At 44.1% G+C, this 24924-nt stretch overlaps 1 protein-coding gene across 2 annotated transcripts in view; it reads left to right on the top strand.

The window, feature by feature from the left end:
• The first annotated feature begins 592 nt into the window (after positions 1-592).
• Positions 593-24924, top strand: part of cert1b (ceramide transporter 1b) — a 33475-nt gene continuing 9143 nt past the window's right edge. The window contains exons 1-7 of one of the 2 annotated variants that reach the window (XM_060890486.1): positions 593-1199; positions 3002-3136; positions 16378-16494; positions 20542-20649; positions 21074-21212; positions 22438-22521; positions 23161-23318. In XM_060890486.1, the coding sequence (XP_060746469.1) occupies positions 1059-1199; positions 3002-3136; positions 16378-16494; positions 20542-20649; positions 21074-21212; positions 22438-22521; positions 23161-23318 (882 nt within the window). In that variant the 5' untranslated portion in view covers positions 593-1058. The remainder of the gene's footprint in view (positions 1200-3001; positions 3137-16377; positions 16495-20541; positions 20650-21073; positions 21213-22437; positions 22522-23160; positions 23319-24924) is intronic. The other variant, XM_060890487.1, reaches the window with a different exon arrangement.

Below are 24924 nucleotides of genomic sequence, written 5' to 3'. Positions count from 1 at the left end.
CAGGATCCTCACAAAGTCTGCCTCAGGATCCTCACAGATTCTGCCTCAGGATCCTCACAGAGTCTGCCTCAGGATCCTAACAGAGTCTGCCTCAGGATCCTAACAGAGTCTGTCTCAGGATCCTCACAGAGTCTGCCTCAGGATCCTCACAGGGTCTGCCTCATCTCGGTGGAGCTCCAAAATCTTTATGACACGGAAGACAATCGGAGCTGGTAGAATTTCTGGATGAATCGGGACGGGTAGAACGAGATGAGCAGTGGAGAGGAATTAACGTAGCTGCTGTTCATAATATTAGCAAGCACTAGATGATGATGATGTGCATTTTGATGGTTTATCTCATGAATAATACCATAAAATGACAACGTTTTTACTTGACAGTTATGTGAAATATCTTGTTATGATTCGGTTTCTACACAATTCGTTTTTTTTCTCCCTCATGTATGAAGTATAACTACGTTCCCGTGGCCTGTCAGTCATTAACCTGCACCTGAACACAACACCCCCCCCTTATTACGTCACATCCAATATGGCGGCGTCTGTTTTTTTTTTTTTGCTCTTGTCCTTCTTTCAAAACACCGTTTGCAGACGGATTCGGAAGCATTATAACTCGCTATTTGTGTGCTTTTCGACCACGTGGTCAGTCGTGAACGTGTACGCATGCAGTAGATACGACGGTGTAGGCGGATATTGTCGTTATTCGACGTTTTCTGGTGACTGTTTTCATCAAGAAAAGCTTAACTACAGCGCACGAGACCAGTGGAGGAGGAGAAAGTGGGCGTCGACGAGGAGAAAATGGGCGGGGCTTGTGAGGCTCTCAGCTAAAAAAGCTTCCTCCTTTCAGCTGGGCGGTAAATGAGCTGCATTACAGCGACAGATCGTTTATTTCTGCACTCACAAAGCTGACCAGGCAGCTACAGTCTGATGAAATCAACACGTTTGGTCTGCAGGTGGATTTTAGATGCGAAGGCGGCACACCGGAGCACACACGGCTCACACTCGCACGCGCGCCACCGAACCGCATTCGGCTCTTTTCGGCTCAACTCGACTCCGCTGTCGGAATGAGCTCCAGTCCGCTTTCTAACGGCAAACAGATGTCAGACAACCAGAGCTGGAACTCGTCCGGCTCTGAGGAGGACCTGGACACGGATCCTGGACCTCACGGCGGCGGGGTGGCTGAATTCAGCGGCGTCCTCAGCAAGGTAACGTCAAAGGGGCAGGAAAAAAACTCGTGTGTTTACAACCGATGGGCCGCGTCTCAAATCTTATACAAGTGCACTAAACAGTATGTCAGAAAACACTCACTCCATTTAGTGTTTAACACGCTCACGGGGCTTTACACGTGAGTCAATGTTATACATACGGACAAACCTAAGCAGTGTTTACAGTCTGTTTAACTCAGATATCAACGATGAGAACTCGCGCACTACGTAGGCGCCCTACTTAGGGACCGAGTGCGCGTTTAGGACGCGGCCCAATTTTACCGTTCTGTTTGACAAGCTGACTAGCTAAACGTGCTAAACACAGCTGAAATAAAAATAATTTAAAAAAAAAAAAATAATAATAAATATAATATCCTTGTGAATAAAACAGTCGACTGATGTCAGTGTTATCAGCCTTATATTCGTGTAATACTGGATGAATATTGACTAACCCTCATTTATAGCGCGTGTTTATCCAAATAATAACGATTTTCGGTTTTGTTTTTAACGTTTAACGTTTCAGAAAGAGACGCGTGATGGAAATAAAGGACAAAATGTGGTGTACACGGTGTTATGTGGATTAAACCGACACGTACGTTCACGGTGGGGTTACTAGAGGCCAACGTGATGTGGCTAAGCTACATGCTAACGAGTATCGAAATGATGACTGAAACGTCATTAAAGGTTTTAACGGAGCTTCTTAATTACGTAATTGTTGTTTTTATTTTTTATTTTTATTATTATACTCTAAATTAATTGTCACGTGTTTCGTCACTGCTGTCGCCAAAATAATTTAGTAAAAATGAAATATAAGTTTTTTAAAATTTTACCGTTCTACCTATCAGAAGGTTGTGAGTTCGAATCCCACGTCCACCAGGCTGTCACTGTTGGGCCCCTGAGTGAGGCCCCTAAACCCTCAATGGTTCAGTTGTATAAAAAATAAGAAAAATGTAAGTCACTTTGGATAAATGTGTCCTAAATTCTGTAAATTAAATTCATTAAAATAATAATTTAAGTAATATCGTCACTAATCTTTTATTTATTTATTTATTTATTTGTTTGTTTTTCATCTGTGTCTTTAAAGTTAAGAAAAGAAAGAACATCATGAAACTGGAATAACTCTGTTATAGAAACGCTTCTTGACCAATCAGAATCGAGCATTTATCAGTTACGTCATATAGAATTTTAATTGATCGATAATTTAGCGCAGAAAATGTTTAATAATACCAATAAAGCCGATCCCAGCGTTACGGGTGTGAACCGTCTACATTCTTGTGACATGACAAGAATAAATTCAACATGTATTATAAATAAGATGTTTATTCATGTGCGTTTTGCGATTTCGCAGTAGCTTATTAGCGTCTGTTTTCTGGGACGTTTGTACCAAGCCGACCGAGTTTCGTTACTGTGGAGACCGTAGTGTTATAAATGTGATCTGTGTGATGTCAAAGGAATTGAAATAAGGATTATAATTAAACTACGAATGAATCGGTTTATCTGTTCTAATGGATTTACGGATGCACCACATCCCGGTACATTCCACGTACGTTCCTTTTAAAGTAGTAATGCAAAAAAAGTATAAATTAAATAAATAAATAGCAAAATCTATAAATTTAGATCTTTTATGTGGTGAGAGGAGAAAACTCCCTTAACTCCCAGAGTGTACAGCTGTGACCTTTGTGCCCTCTTGGCTGAGCAGACGCGAACACTTGTTTTGCAGTCGTAGCGTAGCGGCTGTATGTTATATCGGGTTGTAAAAAATGTCTAAAGTTGTTCCCTGTCCTCTTTTCCTCCATCCACAGTGGACAAACTACATCCACGGCTGGCAGGATCGCTGGGTCGTGCTGAAGAACAACACTCTGAGTTATTACAAGTCTCAGGACGAGAGGGAGTACGGCTGCAGGGGCTCGCTCTGCCTCAGCAAAGCCGTCATCACGGTAAGAACCCGGGTGAAGCGGTCCTGATGCTTTTCGTTTTGGTTGTAACTTTTCTCAGCACTATACTCTAGACCGTTTCTATGGCAACAGTAGCTAGTCACCGAGAACCCTCCAAAAACGTAGTTTCTCTGACAAATCGCTTGTTTTATTTTGATTCTTAGCGACGACGAAAGAGCGACCACCCCGTGAGCTGTCTTTTATAGTAAACCGCAAACATCACACCGCATTTCTGACAGGATTTCAGATGTAAATTGGATCACCGTGTCCATTTGGGTTTATTGCTCATTTCCTAGAAGAAATCATGATCATTCAATTCAATGCAATTCACGTTTATTTGTATAGCGCTTTTTACAATGGACATTGTCTCAAAGCAGCTTTACAGAACATAAACATAGCACAGAAGATAAACATAAGGAGTAATATAATAAAAATTCTAAATAAATATAGTTCACAGTGTGTATGTACGTATATGTATTTATCCCCAATGAGCAAGTCTGAGGTGACTCAGGCAGCAGTGGCAAGGAAAAACTCCCTTAGATTGGTAAAGGAAGAAACCTTGAGAGGAACCAGACTCAAAGGGGAACCTCATCCTCATATGGGTGACACTAGATGGTGTGATTATAAATATAGTCAGACAAGTGTTGTATTGGTGTAGGGATCACATGGAGTTCAGATCTCCTCTTTAGTATCACAGAGTCCAACTGGAGCTGGTAGATCTGTAGATGTCTCAGGATTCTCACAGAGTCGGCCTCATCTCAGCGGAGGTCCAAAAACTTCATCGCACAGAAGACGATCGGAGCTGGTACAACGAATGACTCTTTTAGACAGATCCAAAGACCAAGAATTACTCCTGTTGGCAATCTTGTGTCACCTCCTCAGATAAAAACTAATACAGTCTGAACAGGGCTTTAGACATGGTGTGTGTGTGTGTGTGTGTAAGTGATATAGAGATACAGATGAGAAGATTTTGAGTTAACAGATTTACTTCCTCCAGAGCGATCTGTCATTCCTTTACTCACAGGACCTGAAAGACCTGAAAAAAATAAGCAGTATGGAATTCTGAAAGCTTTCTGACTCGATTTCTTCTTCTTTTTCTTCTAATTATTATTATTATTATTATTATTATTATTATTATTATTAAACATTCCGTAACAGGATCTGCTCCAGAAGCTTAGAAGTTTAAACAACAGTCTTTGGCTTAGTTACAGAATATTTGTGTCTTGTCTGTTGTACCGCAGCAGAAACCTGGTATTAATTTGCATAACCTTTCTACCTATTTTTTTTTTTTTATTCTTCTTCTCCGGGGTGTGTTAGGATTCTTTACTCAGGTCCTTGTGATTTAATGTGTGAAACTCCTGGATTACACAAGACACCTTCCGCGTAAAGTGGAGTTTAATCTGGGTGGCCTCAGTAATCGCTCAGGGATAGAGATGCTGTCATCAGCTACGGGCAACCTGCCAGACAGACAGGCGGTAGCTGTCCTCCCATTTGCACTTACACACACATACACACACACACACACACACACACATACCTGGCAAGCGAGAAACCGCCGTAACCTGCAGCAGCATCATTATCACCTCTACCTGGCACTCGACTTCTTTTCAGCGCTGACAAATATTGATGGAGCCACGTGTTAGCCGCTCACTCGCCCGATCGCTCGCCCAATCACGTGTGAAAGAAACTCCTTTTTTTTTTTTTTTTTTTTGGGTAAAAAGCATCGAAAACGACGTTAGGTTGAAGATTAGCGAGTCAGGTGACTCGGGGTAAGCAGGCCGCACTTTGCCAGCACTGTCTTGCGCCAGTGAAAGAGAAAGGAGGGGGGAACAAGATTAAAAAAGAAAGAGAAGGAGCAAAGGTTTAGTCGTCATAGAAACAGATTGAGGTAAATGTTACGGCCTGCAGCCTTTCGCCCCGGCATCTTAATGATTAAACCACGAATCGTAAACCACAGTGGAGATTCGATATTCACTAAAGCTCATGAAGTGAATATATGAACTCATGAATACACTCGCGTGTATGTGGACTCTTCCGAAACGAGACAGAGGAAAGACGCATTCGATTCTACTTCAGGGTTTAATTCTTTCTCAGACGTAGCGTGTAAAGAAATAAAAAAACATATTCAGAACTGTCAATCATTCCAGGTAACTTGGCTCGCTGTACTTTCATACGGAGCAAAGCAAAGTGGCCATCACGCCTCCGCTCAGTTACATCGTTTAAAGTTTCTCCTTTATTTAATTCCTCTGCTAGCTCCAACCCTCCTCCCTCCTGACAAGACGAATCAGATTAGTGTCCCCAGTCTCTGTTTATAATCTTGTAGCGCTAATCCGTGCTGCATGTCAGACAGAGGTACACGTTTTCCACCGAGGCATGGTAGAATTACGTTTCCACTTCTCCTGCTGTTTACATCCAGAAGAGGCTCTGGAGAGTCGCTAACTCCAGGTCTGAGCGTGACGACTGACGCCCGGTGACACAATGAGCCATATTTGGAAGCTCTGTTAGTCTGTTTACTTTCTCATTGTCCAGAAAAATAAATCATCGAGCACAGGATAGCGTGTGGCTGCTGCGCCGCTGCTACTCGGCGTCCACTTTTCTCTACGTCTTTTGATTCTTTGGCCCAGTTTCCGAGGTCACGTTTTGCATTTTGGAGTTTGAGAATGAAAATGTTTACAGGCGAGTCGGAGAGCAGCGAGAGGTGAAGAGCTGCATCTTTGGGCCTGTTGCAGAAAACACGGAAAACACCTTCCTGTCAGCCACGTTGTGTCATAAATCCCCACTGATAAAACTAGTTTTTGTGCATAGCCTAGCCTACAGCGTCATATTGGTCATAGCTAGCGAACCTAAAGTCTAACACAGTGCTATCTAAGGTAATGACGGATATTTATCGGATGAGCAAAAATAACCCGGATCAGCCGCTCAATAGGGAGCATCGACGCTGGTTTTTTTTTTTTTGTTTTGTTTGTTCCCCTTGTTAATGGACGTAAATGTAAATGCAGCTGCCTGTGAAAGTGCAGCGTGTTGTTTTTTTTAATGGAAGTGGAGTTGCGTGTCATTTCTGAGCGCCGTACTAAGCAGGAGTAATGCACGTCGATAGAGCGGAGTATAGACCAGGCTGTAGAGACGAGGCTCTACATAAATCTCCAGACTGTCTGCCTCTCTTTAACGAGCGCTAGCAGGCGAGTGGCGGAAAAGCCGACGCTGATCATCATTACCTTGATGCGCCGGACGAATCTATGGGACGTGATTGCATTTAGTGTCAGTGATGTCCGGCTTCGGAGGCCAGAGAGATGAGGCCTGCTGTGAACGCGCCGGCTACAGAAGCTTTGGCGAGTTGCCGTGTCCTCATAATCTGCAGCAATAACATTACACTGTAATGTCTGTTCGGAGTGTTTTGTGTTTGTTAAATTATTATCCAGCGACGGAGAAATTATAAATCTCTTCGGCCGCGCGCTCCGGTCCGGTCTCCTCACTCCGAGGCATGTTTTTGTGTAAAACGTGGTAGAAAACGTAACCTGAAACGAGGACGAGGGTATAGTTTTACCTCAAAATACAATCTAAACAAACTCGTGGTTTAATATTTTCTCTTATCGTTTAAACCCGAGGTGATTTTTACGCTGGATTTCTCATTAAATAATCCAACTAGCATAAAACGTTCAGCTAAATTCGTGTTCTTGTTACCAGCGATTTACCGTCGTAAATTCCGAAGGTTTCGACGTACGCCAAATGAAAACCTTTGTTTTGAGATTATCAGTTAAAACGAATGTTTATTTTAAGTTTTAGATCTTAAACCTACTCATCTGCCACAAAACGAAACAAGAAAAAAAAAAACAGGTAGCTGCTTGTCCTATAAATTATTGCGAATGTTTACACAAACATGCTTATAAGAGTTTGACCTGGCTCCGGTTGGTACCCTTTTAGCGAGAACATTTAACATCCTGTCAGCTCTCAAGGTGTAAAAACTTCTCAAGCTTTTACAGGAGTGTTTCTTGTCCTCGCAAGGTCTAACGAGATAAACGAGCGCGTTTAGTGTTGGCGAAAAAAGGGGAAAAAGGCTCAAAGGTCAGGGAAGGCAAAGTACGTTGATACGGTGCATCGGAGTCGTGTTTGTACATTTGTTACGACCAGAAGTGACCTCCTGCGGACGCTTAAACGATAGTTGCCAGGTAACTTGGTGCCTGTTGAGGTTCTGAGGTATTCTGGTGCAGCGGTATGCAAATTAATTACGCCGATGTAAAGACGCGGTTCCAGCGACGAGTTCGAATGAGTCTTCAGAACAATTTGTGGTCAGTTTCCCACCTCGCATCTCTGGTTCCTTCTTGCCATCAGTTCTCGAAAAGACGTACGGACGAGTAGTAGTTCGACAAGAAGAATAAAGCTGCGGAAGAAATTAACACGTTGCTGGTGAGCTAGTAAACCTAAAAGACCAACAACGAAACGCCGACTAGTGGACGCCTACCAGTGAAACCGTTAGTCGTGTCTTCACACGACAACCCTAGCGTGACCCTAGCAAGTGCGAGTCTCCACCCACTGGTTGTTCAGGACACTTAGCGCTTTTAAAAAGACAATAGCGCTTTTAAAAGTTGGTTTTGGACGTGGGTGGAGCCCCGTGTGTTAGGTTCTGTTCTCGCTGTGAAAAACAAAAGCTTTCCTAATCACACGCTCGTTTACTCGACACTTTCATCTCAACAATATCACAGCACGCGCCAAGAATCAGACTCGCGTGAAAAGGATTAAAAAAGCCGTCACCCGAGAGCGCTTATAAGGCCTTTCCTCGACCTAAGACACACCAACCTGCAGTACATGACTGCATGACAGAAGTGGACGACTCTCTTCCTGTGTTTGTATTTATTTATTTATTTACTTACTTATTTATTTATTTATTTAAATGATCCAACATTCCCTTCTCCAGATGACAGCGACGTCTCTGTGCCGCAGTAGACACGGTAGGTAGAGGTTGCTCTGGGATCAAACAGGTCCACAAAAACTCTCCAGCGCTCTTTAAAGTGCTGCTTATCACATGTTTAGGCAGGAGGGGTGTGTTTTTGAGAAAAGGGCGAGGGGAAAGACGGAGGGGAGGAAAAGATATCTGACAGGACGGGAAAAAGATGGAAGGTTACAAAAGAGGTTAGATGAAGCGATAGTAAAAAAAAACATGGAAACATGAAAGGAGATTCTTAATCTTAAACGTGGTGTATCGACTTACACACACACTCTCTCTCTCTCTCTCTCTCTCTCTCTCTCTCTTTCACACACACACACACACTCTCTCTCTCTCTCTCGCTCTCACACACACACTTTCTCTCTCTCACACACACACTCTGTCTCACTTTCTCACACACACACACTCTGTCTCTCTTTCTCTCTCTCGCTCTCTCTCTCTTTCACACACACACTCTCTCTCACACACACTCTCTCTCTCTCTTTCACACACACACACGCTCTCTCACTCTCTCTCTCTCTCTCACACACGAACGCACACACACTTCTTTTAGTTGATGGGAAGTGAAATGAATCACAACACAACAGCCCCACGACTCCCTGCTGTGTGGGTGTGGTGTGTGTTTGCATTTCTGTGCTGTGTGTGTGTGTGTGTTGAGGTAATGCTTCAGCGCTTAAACACTGCAGAGCTTCAGTTCAGTCTCAGGAGCTGGAACTCGTTCCGATCTCATTCATGCTGATCCAGTGCTTCACTTCCTCGTCAGTCGAGTGCCGTTAAAGGAGCAGTGCGTCATTTATTGTAGAGTTGCTTAAAAACATCGACCAACCCTTCAACAGATCCTCAGTGGTGATGATTTCAGCTAAAAAAATGAGATGGGGAGTAAATATGTTACGCAGCTGCAGTCAAGCGTCTCAAAACAAAAAAACATCCTGACGGCACCTGGAAAGTGAAAGTGAAGTGACATACGGCTATGTACGGTGACCCATACTCAGAATTCGTTCTCTGCGTTTAACCCATCCAAAGTGCACACACACACCGTGAACACACACCCAGAGTGGGCATTTATGCTTGCTCAAGGGCACCTCAGTCGTGGCCGGCCCGAGACTCGAACCCACAACCTTAGGGTTAGGGGTCAGACTCTCTAACCATTAGGCCACGACTTCCCAAAAGTCACTTACCGCACCTTTAATTTTGTTTTGGTCCCAGGACCAGAATACAAACTACAGTAACAGTGTGATGAATTAATTTGATGTGTATATATTTTTTAGAGTGTAATGAGGTGTGTATAGACTTCCTAGATGTTTGTTCTGTAGTCTGTATGAAACACTGCTCAATTCTGTAACATGAGATCAGATTAACAAACAGTGTAGCATTCATCTGAAACAGGAAGTAACGTGGTGAGGTGAAGCACTCAATATTTCGAGTGGATATAACACGTTAGAGTGACCTGACCACAGCCTAGCGAGACTTTGTCCCGCTTTTCAGCATCAACAGAACATCAACCTCAAACACATTCTTCGAGAACGTGCAAGAACTCTGGGGTTTAAAGAACTTCTCGTTTTATACAGGACAAACAGACGGCGTGGGAGAAACGCAGACTTCCGTAAGACCAGTCGATGAGGAACAGATGGGCTGTGCGTCCCAGCGCTTTGGGTGGTTGTTTATTTGGGTAACGCAGTTTTTTGTGTAGCAAACCTTCTCAAAAGTGGGTCCTGGGTGGAGGAGGCGTGGCTTCTGTGAAGGACGTTTTTTTTTTTTTTTTAAATGTGTCTGTATAACTGGTGGAGTTGTGGCGTTGTGCCTCCTGATCAGTGCAGGAGGCGTGGCTTAGGTGCTTGTTTTCAGTGCAGGAGGCGTGACTTAGGTTCTCGTTTCCAATGTAGGAGGTGTGGCTTGGTTCTCGTTTCCTGTGTAGGAGGCGTGGCTTGGCTCTCGTTTCCCATGTAGGGGCGTGGCATGGCTCTAGCTTCCCATGTAAGAGGTGTGGCTTGGTTCTTGTTTCCAATGTAGGAGGTGTGGCTTGGTTCTCGTTTCCAGTGTAGGAGGCGTGGCTTGGCTCTCGTTTCCCATGTAGGGGCGTGGCATGGCTCTCGCTTCCAGTGTAGGAGGCGTGGCTTGGCTCTCGTTTCCAGTGCAGGGGCGTGGCTTGGCTTTCGTTTCCGGTCTAGGAGGCATGGCTTCTGTGCATTAATCTTCTTTAAGGAGGTGTGGTCTATGTGTCAAACAGAGGAGGCTTTTGTGCCTCAGTCTCAGTGAAGGATCTGTGGCTTCTGTGCATTAGACTTAGTAAAGGAGGCTAATTTTAATTTAATTAATTAATTTTTCCAAAATAATCACATCTCATGTTTCAACTTAATAAAAACCTCCTGTTTCTTTTCTCAGGATCAGTTCAGGTGAGGGTTAAAGTTGACTTTCGACCCTGAGCTTCTGCGGCTGCTTCGATCCGATCGCAGTTCAACGTTGAACTGGTTAATTTAGAGCAGAGATAAAGATCTGCAATCAGGGTGTGAGAGTTTACAGCTGGCTCTCAGCGAGGGTGTGTGTGTGTGTGGGGGGGGGGACATCGGAGGGGTTGGGAGTTTTAGGGAAAGATCCCCGAAGGCCGCTGCCATGATGCCTCGCCTCAGTGTCTCACGAGTCAGACGTTTTTTTAAGCAGAGCATTGATTTATTTTTTTAATGACATGTCCATCACTGATATACAGAGTATTTTTAAGTTAACACAATATGTGTAAAATATGGTGGAGTTTTTTTAACGATTGTCTCACAGACGCGTTACAGCGAGCTTTAAACTCCTGAAGATTTCTGTTTGTATCCAGTTGGACTTAATGATTTTAATTCAGACCCCAAGGGTTTAAGTGAAGCACAGACTGGTTAAACGCAGGACTTATTAAGCTCCATCCCATGTGGAAGCAAAGAACACACACTCACACACTCACACACACTCCGTTCGTATTGACTTGTTGAATATTTGATAAAGGTACGGCTGTTTGTAGACAGAGCTGCTGAATTCGTCGTTTGAGGGTCAAGAGCATTTTAAAAAGTCAATGCTGGTGTGTGTGTGTGTGTGTGTGGGGGGGGGGGGGTTGTTGTGGGGGGGTTGTGGGATGTTTTGATCTTTTTTTTTTTAAGGAGTGTGTGCAAACTAGAGCCTGCCAAAACCTCAGCGCAGTGATTAGAAAAAACAGGCCAGTCTCAAGGCCTGTGTTTGTGTCTGTGTTTGTGTCTGTGTGTGTGTGTGTGTGTGTGTGTGTGTGTGTGTGTGTGTGTGTGTGTGTGTGTGTGTGTGTGTGTGTGTGTGTGCATGCGCTTGCCTGTGCTGTCACATGCTAAAACCTGGGCCTGCTCCAGAGCTGAGTTTCGTTGAGTGGTTTTGGTTCCACTCCAGTACTGACTGTAGCCCACATCTGTACACCAGCACACACACACACTCACTCACACACACACTCTTTCTCTCTTGTACACACATTCACTCACACACACACTCTCTCTTTCTCATACGCATTCACTCACTCACTCACTCACTCACACACACACACACACACACACACACACACACACACACACACTCTCTCTCTCTCTCTCTCTCTCTCTCTCTCTCTCTCTCTCACATACACACACTCACTTACACACACTCTTGTACACACGCACTCACTCATACTTTCTCATACACACACTTCCACCCTTTTGCACACACACTTGCACTCTCACACACACTTACATATTCTTTCACAGAATTGCGCATTCTTAGAAACGCACACACTCGTCTTCCTCCCCTCGACCTTTCACCTACTTACACTTTGTACTAATTAGCGTGTCCACACGATTACGAATCCGTTCATCAGCTGAACTGTGAGTCCGAGCACGTTCCTGCGCTCCTGACACGACTTCAGCGTTTATAAGGTCCCGTAATCCAAACACTCGGCTTCCACCGGTCCGAAATTCTTTCTCGCTTCCCCGCTCACAAAGGTAGTAATGAAGCTGAGCACACAACCCAAACACCCAGTTTCACACTCACATTTCACATCGGACCCCTAAAAAAACGTCTGAAAAGGCCACGCCCACAAGATAATTCCCTGATAATTGTGACTGAAGGTTGCGTTAACATGCTAAATATTGTTTTGTTTGTTTGAGATGTCTGAAGCTTTGCTATAGACTAGTTTTGTTTGTTTTTTTTCCCGGTTAGTGTTAACATACTGAATCACCGTATTGTTTCCTGACACTCGTTTTTTTTTTTTTGTATTTGTAATAAGAAACCTTGGGAACTTTATTAACCCATTAAAAAATTAGCTGCAGGCGCTGAACTGGACCAGGCGTGTTCTGTGTGTGTGTGTGTGTGTGTGTGTGTGTGTGTGTGTTTCTCACACAGCTGTAGCGTTTCGGTTTATCTTGTAAACCCAGTTCTCCAGCAGGTCTGTGTGAAAGCGTGCTTAAGTGAGAAACAGTCTTCAACTCGCACGGATCTGCAAACAGAAACCGAGAGAAACTTTGCAGTCGAACGGGAACTCCGTCCAATTTCATTTCTTAACATCGAGGGTTTTAGGAAGTGATGAAATTCAGGATTCTTTTGGTATAGAAAGCAGGAAACCTGTATCCTTTTCCTGTGTTGCTCCTTCCTGTGTGTCCACGCGTGTTAGAGGTCACATCCTGCACTTTAGAGCCAGTGAATCTATTTCTCTTTGGTCCCTCAAGCCGCATTTGAATTTTTATTAATATTTAAAAAATTTTGAATATTTGAGGCTCCCACAGGCAGAGCGATCATTTGTGATGAAGCGTTTGTATTGGAACGCGGCGTTCCTCTTATACCACAACGATTTGGCGACGTGTTTTAATTTATTGACCAACTTCACGTCACTCGTTATAATTACTATTTAATACGAAACGTTCACAGAACAGACGAGAAACGAACAACCGTTCCATTAACAGTCACCAAAAAAAAAAATCACCACACCGACTATTAAACATTTATCCTTTATTTGTTAAGCTACGATTTTTATAGTTGGTTACTATGGAAACGGTATCTTATTAGAACGTGCACGTTAAACGAAGTCTGTCGAAATCGTCCGTGTTCCAACCCGAAGTAAAGTAACACAAGGTCGTGTGTTTATACAGTAACCGTGCAATCGACGCGGAGGGAACTTTAAAATGCGTAAAAGGAAAATTGTTAGCTGTTAAAAACGTAACGAAGTAGTAACACGAAGGAGGTTTTGCACATCAGGTGAGACTGGATTAATTAAAATGTTTAGTTTGGCGTCGTCCTGCTCCGTTTTTACAGACCGGCGCACAAAACCTGACTTGATTTTTCTCCTGTAATCCGAGGACCTGCTCTGATCAAGACTTCACCGCTCGCTTGTAAGGTTTTACCCCTTAAATACAAAACGTTGTTCCGTCGCGCGTCATCTACCGTTTGTTCATTTGGTCCATGGCTTCATTTGAAACCACAAACTAAACAATACACTGATAAGCGTTAAGTACAGGATCGTGAGCAAGTCTTCCCTTCCTGCGTTTAAGGTACATTCCTTCATCGGGCCTGGACTTTGTGCCAATATGGAACTGATTCATTTCCCGGTTCCTGACGCTCGTACGCGTCCGGAAACATTTAAACGTCACGGTTTTTTTGGGGCTTTTGCTTTTCAGTGTGAACCTCTGGATGTTTTATTTAGAACACAGCGCTGAAGCCGATCGTTAACCATCGGACCTTCTGCGTTCGAAACGTTTCTACGGCGCCGTCGAATTCTCGATCCCGATCGGTCGGAAGGTAAAATAAAATCGTCTATAAAATCGTCTCTGAACGATTTTCCCGCTGTGTTTAGAAATATAACAGGTTCGTATTAACAAAGTCTTTAAGGGTTACTAGAAGCAGACGCTTTATGTAATCGAACACTATCTGTGTTTTTATTTAACAAAGTAATGTTAATACTTTAGGGTACGGGTTTTCTGCGATGGGAAAGTCTATAGAGACTTGGTTATGATCGTGGTCATGTGACAACCTACGTTTGTTTTTGTTTTTATTTTTAGGCATTTTTTTTTTCCGAACGACTTTATAGCCGCTGAGAACGGGAACTAACTCGTCTCTCAGACATCAAGTAACTATAAATGGATTAAAAAGTACATTGTGTAAAAACACCTCGTCCAGAATCCAGACTTCCTGCTCAGGACCTTCGGGTTCCTCGACCCCACGTTCAGCAGACGACAAAAACCGAAACCAAATGAGTTTAACGTTGATTTAACAGCTCGCTGAAAATATCCAGCATGCGACCGTAGGATCACGACGTCGTCGCATTCTTCAGTTTCATTCTTCTTATTCCTGCTGTATTTCTCACATTTTACTACGACTTCTGTTCCTTCCTCTTTTTCGTTTCCCTTTTTTTTTTTTTTCTTTCTCAATTTCATCCATCACTCTACAGAAATAGAGTGAGTTCATCAGCTCTGAGTCATCGACTTTCCCGTTTTCCCCCAGACGATGACCGGACTCATGAGTACTGACTGCTTGTTACACTACACACTCCGCACTCTTAGTCTTTAGACTCCAGAAAAGAAAGTCTGTGGATAGTTTCGAATCTCGTCATGCGTCTGCTTTTAACATCCAAAACGAAACAGACGAGTCATCGAGTGTCGGACGAATTTATTTGTGCTCTTAAACTGCATCGTCGCGCTTAACGTCTCAAGCGAAAGTGGACACTCTGGGCTTTAGAGAGAGAGACACACACATGCAAACAGAGACGCGCACACACACACACACACACACAAAGACACACACACAGAGAGAGAGAGAGACACACTCACACACAAAGACACACGCACAGAGACACACACACACACACACACAGAGACACACAAACACACAAAGAGAGAGACCCCCCACCCAGACTGAGACACAGACACACCCACACACAGAGACACACCCACACACAGAGACACACACACACCCACACACACAGACACACACAGAGACACACACACACAGAGACACACACACACACACACACACAGAGAGACACACAGACACACACACACACAGAGACACACACACACACACAGAGACACACACACACACACACACACACACACAGAGACACACACACACACAGAGACACACACACACACAGAGACACACACAGAGACTCACACACAGAGACACACACACACACACAGAGACACACACACACACACAGAGACACACACACACACAGAGACACACAGACACACAGAGGTTTAATCTTTGTTCCAGTGTTATTGTAGAGATGTGGGAATTGTTTGGCTCACAAACCCCTCCCACATCATTCTCATTGCCCTGCTCACAAACAGCTGAACACAGAGTCACTGTACTCTACATACAGAAACTCAACAGCACCCTGATGAATCTTATAACAGGCTTGTGGTGATAAAATCCTTCCTGTTTGAAGACCACTGTAGAAAACCAAACACACTGACATGTTCAGTCTCAGCTCTGTACTGATGCCCGATGATGTTTGTTTTTGCTCAGCGTGATCCCGCTGCCCACCCTGACACCATTCCCATCCCTCCGTTTTTCCGTTCCCATCCCTCACCATCAGCCACGTTCAGCTGGTTCCCACACATCACGGAAGCTTTTTAGATGTGACCTCCAGGCTGAAAATAAACCCCGTCAAAGCGAAAGAATTAAAGCAGCAGTTCGAGCTTTGCTTTGTAGGGTTTCTCCTACCGACCGACAGCTAATCTGTTTCTCCTCAGGCCCGACGATTCGTAATTATTCTTCTCACAAGCATCGTCCTCTCGAGAAAGGATTAAGCACGACGCATGCAGTCAGGTGACGGTGTTCCTGACAGTAGAGTATTGTCTGGCGTTAGCGCTCTGTAGGTTTAACAGTTACGATGCAGAACCCACGAGACCAGAGCGCGTTGGCAGGGGATCATGGGAATGCACTTAGCTGTTTTCTGTCCTTACGCCGCTAGGCCGGCGAACTCGGTTTCCACAAAAACAAACGTTATTCTCAGTTGGGGGCGTGGCTTAGAGTTTAAATGTACATATGTAGACTTGGAGGGCAGAAAAAAAAACATTATCACAATATAAAGGGATCAGAAAAATCATCAATTCTACCGCTAAAACGTAAAAGAGTGGCACCTCGGCACCAACGTTGCCCGAGAGGCATAAACTTTGTGGCGACGTTGGTTAACGTCAAATTTTTTATTTTATTTTATCCTGCATGGGAGAATCATCAGAATTAGTTCACAAGCTTATCGTTAGTGCCAGATATATTACAAATCTTTTTTTACTAGTAATTAAAATTCTCTCTCTCTCTCTCTCATATTTTCTCTTTACAGCCCCACGAGTTTGACGAGTGTAGGTTGGATATCAGTGTTAACGACAGCGTGTGGTACCTGAGAGCTCAGGACCCGGACCACCGTCACCAGTGGATCGACTCCATCGAGCAGCACAGGGTGAGTCCGACATCATTCCATCCAACACTTCCCCCTAACCTCAAGTTCTTACCGCAGTGAAGCTCAGAGCGCTTTCGGCTCAAAGTGAAAGCACTTCTGCTCAGACAGAAATCTCTGAAAGTGTATTAAAACCTCTTCTGTATTTCGTTCCACGCTGATTTTTTGCAAGTGGTCGGACACGGAGGAGTCTGATTGGTCGGCACATAACGACGCAACACTTCCCTTTTTGCCCAGAGAAATGCTCACCATTTGTTCGCAACACACTTTTGTCGTGAGATGCGTTTACCGCCTTAATGTTTGTAAAACGAAGCTTTAATATAAAAGAAACTCTACTCCGTGCTTACGAACGTGTTATAAAGGCATTATGAAGGTCCATTTAAATAAAATGCTACCACGAGTTTAAATAACAAGAAATAAAAACACTGCTGAGGTCTTTACCCTCACGTTACTCTGGACTCCTGTCTGGGCCATCTGCCTTCTGCCCCAGCGATGTCATCGTGTGAGCGTTGCCATGGCGCTCGTGTTGCCGAGGGGAACCGAGAGTCATCATTAACGGAGCTTGTCTCGGTGCCTGGACGATACGTGCGGCTTTTACAAACACTCGAAGATCGTCTTCCTGCGACTTTGTGACAAGTCACGTAGACCGAGAGGTTAATGTGGGTTTTGTTTTGTTTTTTAAGCCCATGCGAGTCCTGCGTACTCAAGGAGAATAAATATTTTTATTTATATGATTTATTCTATTTTAAATTAAAAAAGGGGGGGGACCTTAAATGTGATGGCATATTTTCCTGTCCTCTGCATCAATTTGAAACATATAAATAAACAAGTAAATAAATAAATAAATAAATTTCTCAAGCCCCGCCTTCCGCTGACGTTTTTGTAATTTCGGTGCATTCCTGATGATAAAGCGAAGTTTGCTGAAGAGATTTTTTTTAGATGTATTTCTAGTTATTAAACCTTAAACCCTTCTGAGAGTCCAAGTGGGCGTGGCCTATTATTGTAATCAGCTAGCTTCGTTGACCGCTTCAACAGTGCACAGTCACAGTGCGTGTGCGTGTGCGTGTGTGTGTGTGTGTGTGTGTGTTTGTAAGTGCAGGATGTGGATCACACACAAACATGTACCTCAGGTATCCTTTACCATTTCTTAGTATTGGTCTCTCACACGTACACACACACGCACACGCGCGTATATGGTCACACCGGCGTATGTATACAGTTACAGAGACATGCATGTCGATACACACACAAATGTATGTACAGTCTGGAGTCTAAAATAAGGAGAGGTGGGAAACACACGCAAACGTTTGTGTGTGCTTGGGTTTCCTCATGTTAGCTGCCAAAAAAGATGTGGTTGTTTGTGTGTGTGTGTTGGGGTGCGGCTGAATTACTGCACAATAACACACTTAACAATTGTGTGTGTGTGTGTGTGTGTGTGTGTATATACTGTATTGCCAAAAGTGTGTGTGAACACAATCATTTGTGCATCTGTCTACCTCTGTCCTCTTTCTCTCTCTCTCTCTCTCTCTCTCTCTCTCTCTGTATCACTCTATCTCTCTCACACACACTCTCTCTCTCTCTCTCTCTCTCTCTCTCTCTCTCTCTCTCTCTCTCTCTCTGTATCACTCTATCTCTCTCACACACACACACACTCTCTCTCTCTCTCTCTCTCTCTCTCTCTCTCTCTCTCTCTCTCTCTGTATCACTCTATCTCTCTCACTCTCACTCTCACCCTTCCTACTTTCTACTAATACACTTTTGACGTTTGATTGCTAACTCCGCTGTTAGTCACACCTTGTTTTCTGTATTTAGTGTGTTGTGTCGTTTATGTGTGGTAATCAACATGTGCCTCACATTAGAGCCATGTTGATGGACACCCTGACCTGTGTGTGTGTGTGTGTGAGAGAAAGAAATACAGGAGTCATGCTAGTCAAATTAGATCACATGAAAGAGCAAATCCAGCAAAGAGCCTTCAAGCACACACACACACAGGAAAAAAGTGTATTTAATCTGAAGGTGTGTGTGTGTGTGTGTGGGAGGATGAGCGTGGGTGTGTGATTAATGGAGTCCAACCGGATTTCAATTGAACAGAACATTTCATCTTTTATTTACTTTATCAATGTTATATAGTGCCATAGACCACACACTCACGCACACACAGAGACACACTCGCGCACACACAGAGACACACTCGCGCGCACACAGAGACACCCTCGCGCGCACACAGAGACACCCTCGCGCGCACACAGAGACACCCTCGCGCGCACACAGAGACACACTCGCGCACACACAGAGACACACTCGCACACACACAGAGACACACTCGCGCACACAGACACATGCAATCTCTTTCATATCTATTTATTCATTTATACACACACAGCTTCTCTCTCTCACACACACACGCACAGTATCTCTCTCTCTCTCATATATATATATATATATATATTAGATTGGATTCTGACTTTACACTATTAGATTTCATCAGCGATCGATCAGATAAACTCAGACTCCTCCAAGCCTGTGATTGGTTACGTTACAGGGTCTCTGTCACCGTGAGCCGAGCCGATTGGCCGGAGCGACTGTAAGAGTGAGTGGTGTTGATCAGGAGGATTGTGTTTGAACTGGAGTTAACTCTGGAAACCGAGACTGAACACCGAGTGAGCTTCACTGCCCTCTAGTGTCAAAGTAGCACCATGACGCCTCAGTTCATCATGAGGTGAATGTCAGCTCTTGGCTATAAACAGGTGTCTGTTGGACGTTATCTCATCAGCGCTGCCCATAACGCTGATTTGTTCTGGGGTTAGGAACTGATTTTTATTACATTCTGAGCCAAGTATTAAACACTTGTTTTATAGCAACCCACAAAAAATGGGCACATTCAGTGTTTTAGGGTTTATATGATTATTTCTTTCCTAAATAAATAGAACAATATCGTAATGTTGGTTTAAAAAAAAATATTTAAAATGTTTTCTTAATTATCTGGTTAAATTCGACACCCAGTTTCTACGACTAAACGTATTATTTCTGAAGGAAATATACAGTCATTAGAATGTACCTGGTCAAGTTTTTTTTTTGGGAAAATGAACTATACACATTCCTTCCTCCCACAGAGCGGCGATTGTCTTTCTGCTCGTTTATAATTCTGGTTATTCCGTCGTCGAGGAACGTTCACGATGCCGGTTCGTTCCTGTTCAGACTCGTGTTCTAGCAGCTGTAAACGTTCTACATTCCTTTACCTGCTTCCTGGATCTTAGTAAGACGAGTAACGAGAAGTCGTGTTGGAGAGGAAGCGTAAAAGAGCGTGAACTGAGCTCTGTAGTCGAGAACGTACAGTAATAGAAGCTTATGGAAGTGTGTCGTAAAGTATGAACTGTGAACACACCCTGAATATGACACACACACACACACACCGTTGCATGATTTCTCTCCCTTCATGAGAAACACCTTGCGTCAGCTCGTTGTTTGTGTAAGAGCATGAGACGCCGAGCCGGGCCTGTCTCGTCTTGCTCCGTCTCCTGTCTCGCCTCACCTCGCCTCGCCTCAGGTGTGCACGCGTGTTTATACGCCACCTAACACACTCTATTTTAAGCCGTTACTCATAAAGAGTCTCTGGAGGAATCTTCCGGTGCAACTTACAGATTTGTAGTGAAACGATCTGTCCTGTCGATCCCGTGTAAGACTTTTTTTTGACACATTTTTGCTTTGTGAAACCATGGCAACCAAAACGCTAGTAAACAGAAGGCGGCCGCTCGGATCCCTCGGGTTCTGGACTACAACGTGAGAACGTCCCGAGCTTGTATCACAGCCCTGTTAGATTCTCAAACACCTCATTCATTCTAAAGTAATAGGATGTGTTTCACGCTGAAGTCTCCTTCCCTTAAGTGTTAATGTCAGCACATGACAAGCTGCATGTTTTTCAGTGTCTTATTAACTTACTAACTTTCCCTCCTCTCTCTCTCTCTCTCTCTCTCTCTCTCTCTCTCTCTCTCGCTCTCTCTCTCTCTCTCTCTCTCTCTCTCTCGCTCTCTCTCTCTCTCTTTCCCCCAGGTCGAGTCTGGTTACGGCTCTGAGTCCAGTTTGAGGAGACATGGCTCCATGCTTTCTCTCACCTCAGCTACCAGCAGCTACTCTGCCACTTCAACGTCCTCTTTTAAGGTGTGAAAATACACACACACACACACACAGAGACACACACAGGCGCACACACACAGCGAGAGACACGCACGCACACACACAGAGAGAGACATGCACGCATGCAGAGAGAGACACGCACACACGCAGAGAGACACACACACAGAGACACACACACAGCTCCAACCTTTTGTTCACCCCCACGCTTCGCATATCCCTTCTTCCACATCCCAAGTTTCCAGAAAGAACTTTACAGTCTGATTGAAAAATATCATATCACGATACACATTTCTACAAATCATGACTCACAAGTTCTAAAGAGATCACCGAGAAGTTTAGCGCAGAGAAATTGATTACCAACTAGATCTTATACCATCATATCGCACAGCCATAACTCTGGAACTCTGTAGTAAACGGTGTGTGTGTGTGTGTGTGTGTGCGATTGCAGAAGGGCCACAGTCTGCGAGAGAAACTAGCCGAGATGGAGACGTTCAGAGACATCCTGTGCAGGCAGGTGGACACACTGCAGAAATATTTTGACGCCTGCTCAGACGCCGTGTCCAAAGACGAGCTGCAGAGGGATAAGAGTGAGTGACGCACACCGTGACAACACTGTAATACAACACCCGCCTTTGTGTTACTAACAATACGCCACACAGGTAGCACCACGTACAACACACCAGCCGACGGTTCGGAAAGATCCAGAAACGCAGGAAACCGTTCGGCCCTCACCCCCACCCCCGTCATATCGGTATAACTTTCCAACAATCCTCGAGTCTGATGGTCAGGACGGATTCGCCGCCTAGAACAGCGGCTATGGCAGTTAGTTCCTGCTGCGAATACGGGCGCAGACTGGATATGACATCACACGAATTGTTTCACAGACGTTCACTGCCTTAAATATAACTGGAGACGGATAAAAAGTTCATGTGTTGATGTTTAATAATAATAATAAAATTCTAATGATTGTCGGGTTGCTGTGAAATAAGAATAACTGCGACGAGTGGCTGGTTTTATACACAGAACAGACGTGACGTGAACACACAGCTCCATCTCTCTCCTGTTTTAGCTCAAGTGTCTTTGTCTTTCCTTAACTCTCACTTTTTCATTCCTTACTTTTGCATCACCCCCCTCTTTCATCCTTCCCCCCTCCTTCTCCGTCTCTCTCTGTCTCTCTTCATCTCTCTCTCTCTCCGTCTCTCTCTCTCTCTCTCTCCCCGTCTCTCTTCATCTCTCTCTCTCTCTCTCTCTCTCTCTCTCTCTCTCTCTCTCTCTCTCTCTCTCCCCATCTCTCTTCCTCTCTCTCTTCCTCTCTCTCTCTCTCTCTCTGTCTCTCTCTATATCTCTATATATATCTCTCTCTCTTGTCTCTCTTTCTCCTGCTAACTCTCTCTCTCCGTCTCTCTCTATCTCTATATCTCCATCTCTCACTCTGCCTCTCTCTATCTCCTTCTCTCTCTCTCTCTCTCTTTCTGCACACAATCAACTACTTCTTTTATCCGTTCACAGTCCTCCCCCTCGTCATCTCTCACTCTGTCTTTTCCTTTCACTCTCATTGTTTTCTCCATTCTTTTGATCACGCCTCTACTCCCATTCTTTCCTTTTTCTGCCTCCTCTCTCTCTCTCTCTCTCTCTCTCTCTCTCTCTCGGAGGAAAGAGCAGGTCCATTGTGGTGCTGTGTTTTGTGCTGGATTTCTACACTTGCTGTCTCATTGTGCTTCTGATCTACTGGCAGCTCTAGTCACTGCCTTCCACTTCCACCAGGGTCTCTGAGTTCATGCTGTGTGTGTGTGTGTGTGTTTGTGTGTCCAGTTGTGGAGGATGATGAAGACGACTTTCCTACTACTCGCACTGATGGCGAATTCCTGCACAACCACAACGGCAGCAGAGAGAAGCGTAAGTTTCTCCTGTTTTGTGTGTTTGTTTGTTTGTTTGTTTATTGACTGAAACATGGAACTCATGAGGTTTTGAGGTTAGTAAAAGGTTAGGTTTACTTCAGAACAATTTGCTTATTGTTTGTGATATAAATTAGATAAACGAACATCTTTGATCCGGTCATAAGCTTTAAACTTCCCGCGCGTGTGTGTGTGTGTGTGTGTGTGTGTGTGTGTGTGGGGCTTTAAAGGGTAATGTATTTTGTGTGTGTGGATCAAATTTAAGTTCAGATCTCTTTAAAACACCAATTTATATTACTGCTATACACTGCTATTGTTTTTTTGGGTGATTACTTCATTTTAGTATTTTGTTTAATTTATTTTTCTGTCCCAGAAATAATTTTCACCTACCATGATTTCTCTACCATATCACTCCATCAGGCATGTGTGTTTTCCACAGAGTAAAATAATGTAAAAATAAAATAAACAAACAGATAAAGTTTGGAATCAGAAGCGTCTCCGAGGCGGCGGGCAACGCGTTCTAAAAAACGTCATATCGCCCCTTTAATTTGTCTCATTCGAATGCTGTATTTTTCCAGATTTATTTTTAATTTCTGTTTAACAAACGCAGTAACGGTCGTCATTATGTTCGGCTCCGTAGTGTTCCAGTCTCTGAGTACTAAAGGCCTGAACGGGATCGATTTTAAAGGCGAGGCCATCACGTTTAAAGCCACTACGGCGGGAATCCTGGCCACGCTCTCGCACTGCATCGACCTGATGGTGAAGAGAGAGGACAGCTGGCAGAGGAGACTGGATAAGGTACATCATGTGGGGGGAAATGTTGGGGCTTTCACCTGCACTGAGACACACTAAAAAAAAGCTAAATATTTTGTACAAATGTGTTTAAAAAAAAAAAAAAAAAAAAAAACCTCAGAGTTTTCGTTCATTGTTCTTCATTGAGGTAGAACGTTATCCTGGTCAGGGTTGAGATACAGCTGGTGTTACTGTGTACACTGGGACTAATCTCTGGATGAGACATTCTCTCTCTCACTCTCTCACACACACACACACACTCATACACAATGGGAAACCCCACACAGACAGTGGGATGAATTCAGGGTCTTGCTGGCGATATATATACCTTTATACCCCATAAGATTAAAGAATACACCGATATCTCTAACGTCTAACGAGTTCCACGACTCGATTATATCTCCACACGAGCCGTAAAGAGGATAAAGGACAACAAACATGGGGATTAAACAGAAAAAGGTTTGACCGGTTCACCGTGACTCACAACTACACAAAGCTTTCGTTCTGTAACGGCTGCAAAAGTTAGAAAGAAAAACAGTACGGAAAGCAGCCAGTGTGACACGACAGCAGGAGTTTAGGTGGTGTGTAGGTGGAAGTGTGTCGCTGTATTACAGCACGCAGTTACAGGAACCGGTGATAAACGAGCCGTCGGTGCGGCGGTGGAGTCGCTGACTAGAGCGCCGCCGTTTTATTCATCTGAACACCAGCGAAAAGGTGTAACGCAGAGATGCTCAGCGTACCAGCGTCTGTTTAGACACAATGTCCGGATCTGGAGTCGAGCCTGAAGTGAATACGGGCCGAAACGTAAAGGCTTTCCTGCTCACACGGGTCCAATTCCAGTTGGATGGATCTCTTGGAGAAACGAAGTCTTGTTCCTGTTTAGAATAGATCAGGTATTCATCTTCATCAGCTCCTCTTTAAGATGCGATGCTGTTTCATTGAACATGTTGACCATTTTATATATTAAGAAATATAAACCCTCGGGGGTTTCCTCCAGGTACTCCGGTTTCCTCCTCCGGTCCAAAGACATGCATGGTAGGTTGATTGGCATCTCTGGAAAATTGTCCATAGTGTGTGATTGCGTGAGTGAATGAGTGTGTGTGTGTGTGTGTGTGTGTGTGCCCTGTGATGGGTTGGCACTCCGTCCAGGGTGTATCCTGCCTTGATGCCCGATGACGCCTGAGATAGGCACAGGCTCCCCGTGACCCGAGGTAGTTCGGATAAGCGGTAGTGAATGAGTGAGTGAGAAATGGAAAACATTCACTTTATATTTCAGATTTAATCCCTAACTCATCCAACCAGCCGGAGGATGTGACCGAGACGGAGTTAAGGGTCGTTCTCACAGCTGTAGCTTGTAGCCTAATGTTCAGAACCTGTTCATTATACCTTTAGTACTTGTACAGTATCCAAGCTGTAACCACCTTTTTCGGTCTGAGCATCCGGACAAAGATGAGACGGTTACTAAGGATGAATACACGCAAGAATGAAAACTTTTAATCTGATAAATCAGAACTGTTTCTTCTCAACGGAACAAACAAGGACTTAATCTGATTCTGATTCTGATTCTGTTAAAAGTCATGACATGATTTTTTTATTTTCAACCAGAAGCCAA

This window comes from Tachysurus vachellii, chromosome 17 (genome assembly GCF_030014155.1).
Source record: "Tachysurus vachellii isolate PV-2020 chromosome 17, HZAU_Pvac_v1, whole genome shotgun sequence".
NCBI lineage: Eukaryota > Metazoa > Chordata > Actinopteri > Siluriformes > Bagridae > Tachysurus > Tachysurus vachellii.
Note: the sequence above shows the minus strand (reverse complement) of the source record. Positions and strands in the feature narration are given on the sequence as shown.